The sequence below is a fragment of the Panicum virgatum genome, chromosome 1K, assembly GCF_016808335.1.
Source record: "Panicum virgatum strain AP13 chromosome 1K, P.virgatum_v5, whole genome shotgun sequence".
In the NCBI taxonomy this organism is placed as follows: Eukaryota; Viridiplantae; Streptophyta; class Magnoliopsida; order Poales; family Poaceae; genus Panicum; species Panicum virgatum.
In genome coordinates, this window is record NC_053136.1 from 51318102 (window position 1) to 51328084 (window position 9983).

The 9983-nt window shown below is 46.7% G+C and overlaps 1 protein-coding gene and 1 non-coding gene across 2 annotated transcripts; one reads left to right on the forward strand and one right to left on the reverse strand.

Moving 5' to 3' along the window:
* Nucleotides 1-4: 4 nt before the first annotated feature.
* LOC120641697 (cullin-3A-like) lies at nucleotides 5-3216 on the reverse strand. The gene is made up of 2 exons (XM_039917902.1): nucleotides 2858-3216; nucleotides 5-2320 (listed from the first exon to the last, which is right to left on the reverse strand). The coding sequence occupies exons 1-2, from the start codon at nucleotides 3025-3027 to the stop codon at nucleotides 280-282; spliced, it is 2211 nt and encodes a 736-aa protein (XP_039773836.1). The 5' UTR covers nucleotides 3028-3216; the 3' UTR covers nucleotides 5-279.
* Nucleotides 3217-4964: 1748 nt separating this feature from the next.
* TRNAM-CAU lies at nucleotides 4965-5036 on the forward strand. The gene has a single exon. It is a non-coding gene; the product is annotated as a tRNA-Met (tRNA).
* The last annotated feature ends 4947 nt before the right edge of the window (nucleotides 5037-9983 follow it).

Genomic DNA, 9983 nt, shown 5'->3' on the forward strand with positions numbered 1-9983 from the left:
GAAATGGATCCAAATGCAACAAAGAAATTCTCAAAGGTCAGAAAATGCAACACAGAAAACACATAATATGGCTTCTTGCAGACCTGTCACAGCACCATCAAACGAATTGAAAGGGGGACTACGAAAGTGTTGGAGCAGTACAATTCACTACAGCCCCCAGTACCAATGTTTGATACCATCTATAACCCCAGTGGCCATTGCAACTGATAAAACAGAACTTGACCATAATGAAAACTGGTTTACAAGAGCTGAAGGATGCCAACTGCTCATGATGGCTTTCTATGCAAGGTAACGATATAATTTTCTATCTACTTTGTCTCTTTCCAAGAATTCACGTTCAATTAGAGATTCGATGCGTTTCTTTATGACAACAGGGTTTGGCAAGAACCGGGCCTGCAATTGCTTGGTAACCTCAGCTACAATGCTGTTATGATCCAACACCCTCCGGGATTTCATGATCCTGACAATGGCTGCTTCAATCTGAGGTTTCCTGTCCTCCTCAACCCGTTGGCGAGTCTCCTGTTTCTCTGGCTCAGATTCCTTTTGTGCCACCACTGTCCCAATCTTCACTTTAACAAGCTTGCTTGTGAACTTATCATTAAAGTAGAACGTGTCATCCTCTGATATATCTTTGCTCATGGGTTCTTTACGGAGAACATTCTTACCCTTGACACAAGCAAGAGATTGTAGACATCTCTTTAGGTCCGAGGCAGGTATCTCAGTATCCCGTTCAATGTCTTTGTAGGTCAATCCATCAGCATTGTTAAACAGCATGAGAACACACATCTGATAAGTGGATACATTCAGCTCATGCTTCTGGCCTTTTCCGAATGTGGCTTTTATGTCAGCTGTACCCATGTTTGTTTGCCATGTCAATCTCCGGCCATTGTGAGTTCCAAGATAATATGACCGGAATTTCTCACATACTGTAAGGATTTCAGTTGGAAGGTTGCAAGGAGGACTGGGCTGCGTTGGCCAAGAACCAGTTGTCAAAATGTGGACATCAAGTGTAGGGCCATCCCCAAGTTCCTCAGACTTCTTGGCATAGAAGTCTTGCATGGTGTCCTGAGAGGTTTTCATATCAGTAAACATGCCCTCTAGTTTGGAAGTGAACTGGTATCCACATTCTGTCTTGAGTTTAACTATCATACTTCTCTCAGCATCATCAGGAACAGTTTTGCCTGACAGGAGCCTTTTCGCCAAATGCTGCTTATAGTACTTCTCAAACACATCCTTCTCTTGGAGGTACCGAAACAGCATCATGACTTTGTCCAGTATAACCTCCACATCTTCTTCTGTAGCCCCTTTTAGTCCTTTTCGAAGTTTGTCATCAACATATAATGATATGAATTCAGGTGATCTATTGTTTAAGTTGATGAAAAACTCAAAGGACGAATTCAGAGCATTCTGGAAGGTTTTGTCATTGCCAAAAGCAACACTGATGATCTTATCATGCTTGTCCTTCTCATCTAACAAGCGCTGAACGAATTCCACTAGGTCTTTCAACCTTTCTGGATCTGTCACTAACTGCTTCCCTGTTTCCCTCAGGTAAGAAGTCATCACATCTCTAATCGTTGATAGTCCATCAGGAACCCTTCGGAATAAGGCATACATCCGACCCAAATCTTCATACTTATCATCTACTAGCATGTTCACAAGCCCTGAATTTTCCATGTGAACCAATCTGTGCATGTGATTGTCAATCATTTCTTTCTCCACTACACTAGTTATCTTTGCCTCACTGCCAGCATCCAAGTAGTGTGAGACACGCTCCATTTCCTCATTCAGACGCCTCTCGGCCTTCTTAAGGTAGTTCCCACAATCACAGCACTCAATGAATTCTTGGGACTCCCCACTGTAGAAGCTGGCCGAAACTTCCAGAAATGGTTTCTCAAAATCATCTTGATATACAGCAGGACCAAGATCCATCAGCATCTTTGTTATGCTCCTCATCAGGCCACGGTTAATCACTTCACCCATTCTTTCCCTGTCTATTAGATCCAGAAGGGTGTCAAGCAGCCGACTATGGATCATGGGGGAGTGAATAATATGATCCCTCCACAAATTCAGACCCAGTTCATGAACAGGTGTCCTATGAGCTGTCGGGACATATGTCCTATCCATGTACATTAGAATATCTCGGATCATCTGTAGCGCCTTGTTGTGATCCATCCACTTTGCATTCAGCTCCTCCAGAAATAAACCACCCTGCGCAGTCTCTATTGATTTCGATATTTCCTTCAATCGCCATGTCATTGTGTTCTGAAGGCCATCGTAGAGCTTCTCTCCATACTTGTGAAGCACCATGTTGTAGGCACTCCTGCACAGAGGGGGAAAAACTCGCAAGTTACGGTCAGGCAAGAGACCACACTATCTCCTGGTGGGATGCACCTACATGCCACACCAGATATTATTGTGAAGTTATAAGTACTAGTGACATTTTTTTACCAATATTCCTGCAACACAACAGGCCCTGATTTTTGCAGACTGTACTGTAACAACTCAACACGAACCATACTGCTCACATGGTGAATTTTAGGTGAAGTGCTACGTCACTAGGTACAAGACAATCTCAGACAATCACAATTGCTAGCTATCAAATCCGTAGAAATGGGTATAGAGGATCACAGGAACTGTTTATCTAAACAACGCACAATTTTGCCCGAATTTGCACGCAATCTCTACTCCGGAATCAAATGGTTCTTCAAATCATCACAGGTCAGGATAATCGCGGTAATAGGATGATTAATTAGATAGGCAAGTCCGCGAGTGGTTGCGGCAGCGGAAGGCCCAAAGGCACGGCGACGGCAACATGGCGTTGGGTTGGGCGGGGAGGGGAGCGAGGTGTTGGACCGACCTGTAAAGCTCCTCGAAGGAGAGCCCGCTGGCGTTGTGGTTGTAGATCTCGTGGATGGCGTGCTCGAGGACCTTCCATGTCCGCTCCGCGTACTTGGGGTCGAGCTCCACGCGGTGCTTGAACGCCTCGATCTTGAAGTTGCGCTTCCTCGGCGGGCCGCCGCCGCTCATCGTCGCCGGCGGTTAGGTCTGGGAGCGGGGTGGGGTGGGTGGACGCGGGCGGAGGTGGGGTGGACACTGGATACAGGGCAGAGCGGCGGCGGGGAAGAGAACCGATGGGGGGAAAACCAGGCAGAGTACCAGACGGCTCCAGGCTTCTCTCTCTCTTCTCTTTCCTTTTGTTCTCTGACTTTCTCTCTCTAGATCGCGAGACGGCTATGGCTGTGTTTAGTTCCCCGAAAACACTGTAGCGCTGGTGAAATTCGTTTGTTTGGGTTAGATATTATCCTACCATGACCTAACTAGGCTCAAAAGATTCGTCTCGCATGACCTAACTAGGCTCAAAAGATTCGTCTCGCAACGTACATTAGTTTTTTCATTTACTCTATGCATGAGTCATTTGCTACATTTAATGTTTCGATGTAATGGAGATGTGATGGAAAGTTTGATTTTTGTGAGGGGTTTTTGGAGGATCTAAACGGGGCCTATATCTTGAGAATTACTGCTGTACTGCAGTCACTGCATGATTGCATCAATTTTACTGTTACCACTCTAGGGACATGTGATGTATACTATAGGATTTATAATTTTAATAATTTTATTTCTTTATATTAACCAACATGGTAAAATAGCTGGTGTAAAATATTATAGAACTTGAATGCCGACGGATTAATCATAATAGGTACACATAGAGAAAGTATTATGTTTCTACTGTTACTCGTATGTCTACTCAACCAACTATACTTTAATCTTTATCTATTTCTAGAGCAAGGATTGTTTCCTTCATCCGTCAATCGGAGTTCTAATCAGAATTCAGTGACCGTTTGCTGAGTTAAGGGTTCAAGACTGTTGAGAATTAGCGTTTGACGAGTAAAATAGTAAAAATTAAAGTCCCGACACGTACTATGATAATCAATATATATTTATAATTTTATATGACTTTCCGTAGCAACGCACGGGCATATTAGCTAGTATAATTATAATTTATAGTGATTATACATTATAGCTACTCTGATTATTTCGATCATCATACTTGGGGTGTTGTTATGTAGACAGCAACACCCTTATTACTAGGAGCATCTTTCATTTCCTATATTATGATGTGCGATCGTTTTGATCCCGGCGGTGACACCACGTTTTATGGCGACACTTCTTTCGTACACCACCAACTAATTTAAAGCTAGTGGATCATTATTTTCGTAAGGAAAAATACTATAAAACTATTGAATATTTTATGTCCTCCCGTAGCCTTTCTTTATGATTCTCCCTCATCCTTTCTTCTTGTCCTTCGCTTGATTCCCTAAAAGGAGCTGATCCTGTCTGGGGACAAAATGGTAGTATTCCCATATGGATTTGGTACTAACAAATCAATTAGGGCAGTCCCAATGCAGACTCCACTCGTAGAGTCTTAAGCCTCAAGACTCCATCAAAAAGAAGCTATACTTCCCAATACAAAGTGTGTTATTTTGGTTTATATGGCCTACTTGTCTCTCTCACATTCATTCTTGATTTGCGTGAAGACTTGGAGTCTAAATAAGACTAGGAGTTTTGGTTTCTCTCCCTCTCTCTTTCATAAATATACTGTCACATCAGCAAAACACAATAAATAGAAAACTTAGACTCTATGATAGAGTCTGCATTGGGAGTGCCCTTAAGAGCACAAAAAAAATAAATCAGATAGATACCGGTATAGTTGCACGCTCAGAATAATACTCCTACGTGTATCGTGGTGACAAATATGCCTTGGAGCTCCCTAATTAATCCCTCGAATAAAGAATTGCAAGAGAAATCGTATTGGTCTACGCACGACCGCGCCACGTCACTCAAATTCAATGAAACAAATTCAGAACAGTTGATTTACGGTGTGAAATTTGATCCGCATTAGGTTTACAGAACTTGGCCCTTAACTGATTAGGATTTAAGAGAGAAAACAGAAGCATAACACCAAGATCAGAGTGGCGCAGCGGAAGCGTGGTGGGCCCATAACCCACAGGTCCCAGGATCGAAACCTGGCTCTGATAAATACATCAGTTTGTGGCTTCCGACTTTTTTTTTTCTTTTTTGACGGAAAAATCGGGCCCGGCCCAGGCCCAGGCCCAGCCTATGCAGCGCGGCAGCCTCTTTATTTTTTTTTCTTAACCACGCTTTTGTTGACGAGCCCATTGGGCCACATCGTTTCCGTCATCTGGCCTTTTCCGTGATCCGCTCCTACCCGCTGCCCCCTTCGTTTCCCCATTTCCCATGCGTACACGCCGCCGTACACGCCCACACCGAGGAACAGCATCACTGACTCGAGATCACCGGCGCCACCTCACATCTCCTCGCACGTCGGGGCCCGTGCGTCCGGCCCTAAAGGTTCCCCCTATTCCCCTCATACTTTCTCGTTGTGCGCATGCATGCGATGCGTCGCTCACCCTCAGGCCTCTGTACGTGCGCAAAAAGGCAGCAGAACCACTGGTCGTCGAACAGCAGCAGCCTCGGCGGGTCGCATGTGATCGACCATGCATGCACGCACTGTGCCAGCGCCACAGTGCCGGCACTATGCCACTGACGAGGAGAGCTCGCGCGAGGGCACCCATGGAGATCAATGCAAGATCGCCAGCAGAGAACGGGCGGCCGGCCGATTGATCGCGACGCGCGCGCGCATAGGGCATCGCTGCCGGCGACCGGGCACTTGCGTTGCGAGCTCGATGGATTATATTCCTCCGTCGGAATTGAAGGGCTAGCTAGCTATCCTTCTCTTTACGCCGCCCTGTAAAGCAGCCAGCAGGAGGACCAGTGGAGCACGACGCGCAGCTCCGCATCATTTCCTGTGACTGTGAGAGACAGCTGCATGCATGCATGCAGGCGCCATCACGATCTTGCCCTTTTCCCAAATAAAGCTACCCCGGGTTTGCATTGCTTTGGAGAGGCCTGAGGAGCCTAGGAGTAGCTTGCTGTCGATCCTGGCTGGAGATAGTACATCGAGTAGCTAGTATATATTAAGGGTCTGTTTAGTTCATTTTGCACAATTTTTTTCAAAGGAATCTTGGTCATTTGAAGTACTAAATGAAGTCTATTTGCAAAAATTTTTTGTATAGATGGGTTGTAAATCGCGAGACGAATCTAATGATGCTAATTAATCCATGTTTAATCAATAACAAGCGGATGGGTACTGTAGCATCACTGTTGCAAATCATGGATTAAGTAGGCTCATTAGATTCGTCTCGCGATTTACAGCCCATCCATGCAAAAAGTTTTGTAAATAGACTTCATTTAGTGCTTCAAATTAACAAAAAAAAATTCACTTTAATGTGTTTACGGTTTTTTTTGCGTTTACATGTAAACAACAAAACAGGGCCTAACTTGCTCTCTGCCAGGCCAGTTGAACAGAGCTCTGACACGACACACGGATACGTATCCGATCCTCTGAGCGGAGAGCGTCGTGCATGTGCCGGCCGGGGTCAGCCAGAGCCAGCCCGTACAGGTCGTAAATCGCGCACCGTCGCATGCATGTCGTACGTTTGCGGCTGCAGGCTGTGCAGCGCGGCCAGCGCTCTGACTGACACGCACTACCACAGGCCGGCTAGCCGGGCATTGGCGCGACGGACGGTCGGCCGATCAGCTTGTAATAATTGGACACGTGTACATGTGTTCGCCGTCAGAGACACGGACTAACAGGCCATAATGAATGTGGAGCGCGCGCGCCCTGCCGCGACCGGCAATAGTGCGGCGGTGGCGGCGTCCTCGTTCCGGCCGGCCGGCCGGCTGCTAATAAATAGCTTGTCGATCTGCTAGGACGCTGTTTGGACCCAGTACTAGGTGAAAGTGTTTAACTTTAGCACGGGCTCCTCCAAACCAAAATACTAATAGGTTGAGTTTAGCCAACATTTTTTTTAAAAAAAGCATATGCATGAGTGCTAATTAATGTGTTAAAGTTTAGCTCCTCCAAACATGATCGAACGTTACTGCGTCGGTGCATACCAGAGTACTCCCTCAGTCCTGAAATATATGTTATTCTAGAGTTTTTAGGATAGATTATGATCGTATAGAAAAGACTCTGCTACCTCTAATTATTAAACATCGGGAATGTGCTAATTGACTTTTGTCAAGCCTCCATGCTGGGCTCACGCTCTCCAAGTCCGCACCGCACGCACGGTTCAGTCAGCCGCAGCCGCGGAGCCGGCGGCCGTCCAAACCTTCAGCGCGGGCTCCCTCAGGCGCCAGCGTGCAACGCACGGCCGGCCCTGCCAAGCTCGAGAGTCGGCCGGCCGGGCCGCGCCGGGTCGGGTGTCCAAGCAAAGCATCGAGCAGAACGCAACAGCAGCCGTGATCCGCCGGTGGGTGGCATGCATGGCAAGCCCAAGCCTGACGCTTTTGAAAGCCCCCACTGGAGCCTGGAATTCCGGGCAACGGATGATGGGCGGGCGCTGCTGGTCCTACTTGCGGCGCACGGCCCCCGTCCCCTGCAGCGGCGAATTGGTGCATGCATGGGAACGCACCAATCCGGCAGCGGCGGCGGCACTGCGCCATGCCAGAACTGAGCTGACACGCACACCGTACCGGGCCGCTGGACCTGGCTGGACCGGACGGGCCACCGACTGCGACCGCATGCGCGCGCGCCCACGCCCACGCCCACACACACTTCTGCTGGCTGGGGGGCCAGGCCGGGCGCTGGGCCGGGTTCTGAAACCTGGAGAACTGGTACGCTGTATTACGCTACAGTGAGTGAGGGCCTTTAAAAGGGCCTCGCCTCTCGGAGCCAGCCAGCAGCAGGCCACGCGTATGCGTACAAGATACGGACGCCCCGGGGCCAGCCATACACGACGGGCCTGCACGCATGCATCATGCCCTTTGGTTCTCCTAGTGCACACAAGCTGAAAAAAGAATCTCACATATATAGAGTGGTAAATGAAGTTTATTTGCAAAAAAATTTAGGGATGAATATAATTTTTCGCGACGAATTTAATGACGGTAATTAATCGATTATTGGCTACAGTGATGCTACAGTAACCATTCTCTAATCACGCGGTCAAAGACCTCATTGGATTCTTCAAGGTTCCTAGCACAAAAATTCTGAAGTTGATTTTGTAAATTGATTTTATTTAACACTGTAATTAGTGGTCAAAATTTCCTAATACTCACTGGCACAGAGGGAGCAATTGATGCATGCACGCACTGCTGCGGAGCCAACGGCTGCAGGGTATATATCTCCCTGGGCCACGGACCGGGGTGGACCCGCGGGCCCCGAGCCGGGCACGGCCAGTCCACCAATTGGGACTGTCCAGACAGCAAGCAGCAGCTGGCAGCTGCGGCTGGCCGCTGCACATGTCATCGTCCAGGTCTGCCCGTTTTGCTTCCCTAGCCTGGCTCCAGGTCTTACAGCCCAACTTAAGGGTGCAAGGCTCTGGTTCCTCCAAAAACGACTCCGGCTCCGGCTTCTCTGGTGGAGCGGTTTCTCTAGTGAAGCTGGAGTCATTTTGCAAAGGGAAAAGTCTGTTTTTCAACCCTGAACTATCACGATAGTCTGATTTTAACCCTTGAACTACGAAACCGGACATCCTACACCTCCAAATAACGAAACCGTTTGAAAAACAACCCTGACTCAGCAAAAGGTGGTTTTGCTACAGTAAAATTTCCGAATTTCTGGAATTTCACACCTCTCTCAATTAAATAATAAAGAAAGCATAGTTAATATTGTCTAAAAATCATGATATTTTTTTTGAGAGGTAGATCAAAAGACAAGGAATCTATTTTGGCTAGATGTGCTACAATAGACATAAAGGAATTTGAATTATAAAATTTTAAAAATAGGTAGAATTCAAAATTCCTTGAATTTTTAGGTCAGCTAAACCTATGATAAAAATGCATTAAAAATATGATAATTCATAATTTTTTTATTTAGTTTAGTTAGGTACTTTTTATTGGCCCAAGTTCTATAGAAAATTCATAAATTAAAATTTGAGGAATCAAATTTGATTCAAATTTGAGCATTGCGAAGGAATTCAAAAACTTTCATAAAAACTTGGGCCAATAAAAAATACCTTATTAAACTAAATAAAAAATTATGAATTATCATATTTTTATTTTATTTTTATCAAAGGTTTAGCTAACCCAAAAATTCAAGAAATTTTGAATTCTACCCATTTTTAAAATTTTATAATTCAAATTTCATTATGTTTAATGTATCACATCTAGCCAAAATAAATTCCTTGTCTTTTTATCTACCTCCCAAAAAAATATCATGATTTTTAAACAATATTAATTATGCTTTCTTTCTTATTTAATTGAGAGAGGTGTGAAATTCCAGAAATTCGGAAATGTTACTGTAGCAAAACCGCCCTCAAAACAACTTGCTACAGTGCTCGAGGGGGTGATTCGGACGGTTTTGCCAGTTCGAGGGCCTAGGTTACCCGGTTTCATAGTAGGAGGTTGAAAAACAGACTTCTTGACTAGTTCGAGGTTGTAAAATAGACTTATCCCTTTTGCAAAATGTTTGGCAAAACAGCTTTACTTGTTGGATTGAGGTTGTAAAATGTCTAAATTGCCCTTCTCTATATTTTTCTTCTTCTTTTATCTTTTCTTTTTTTCCCTCCTCTCTATTTCTTTTTCTCTCTCTTTTCTTTTTTCCCTCCTCTCCTCTTATCCCATCGCCCACGCACCCTTTCCCCGTCACCTTCCTCGCGCCGCCGCCTCCTCCACGGCAGACTGCGCCGCCGCCTCTTCCGCAGCGGCCTGCCCCTCCTCCTCCCACCGGCCAGCGCCGCCACCTCCCGAGCTCCGCTCGTGCCCCCTCCTCCGCAGCGGTCTCACACCTCCTCCTCCACGGCAGCCCACCCCTCCTCCCACCGGCAAGCGCCGCCACCTCCCGAGCTCCGCCCGGGCCTCCTCCTCGCGCAGCCCACGCCTCCTCCCGCTGGCCGCCGCCTCCTCCACGAGCTCCCGTCGGCCCCTGCACCTACAGCCCGCGCCTCCGACCGCCGGCCACG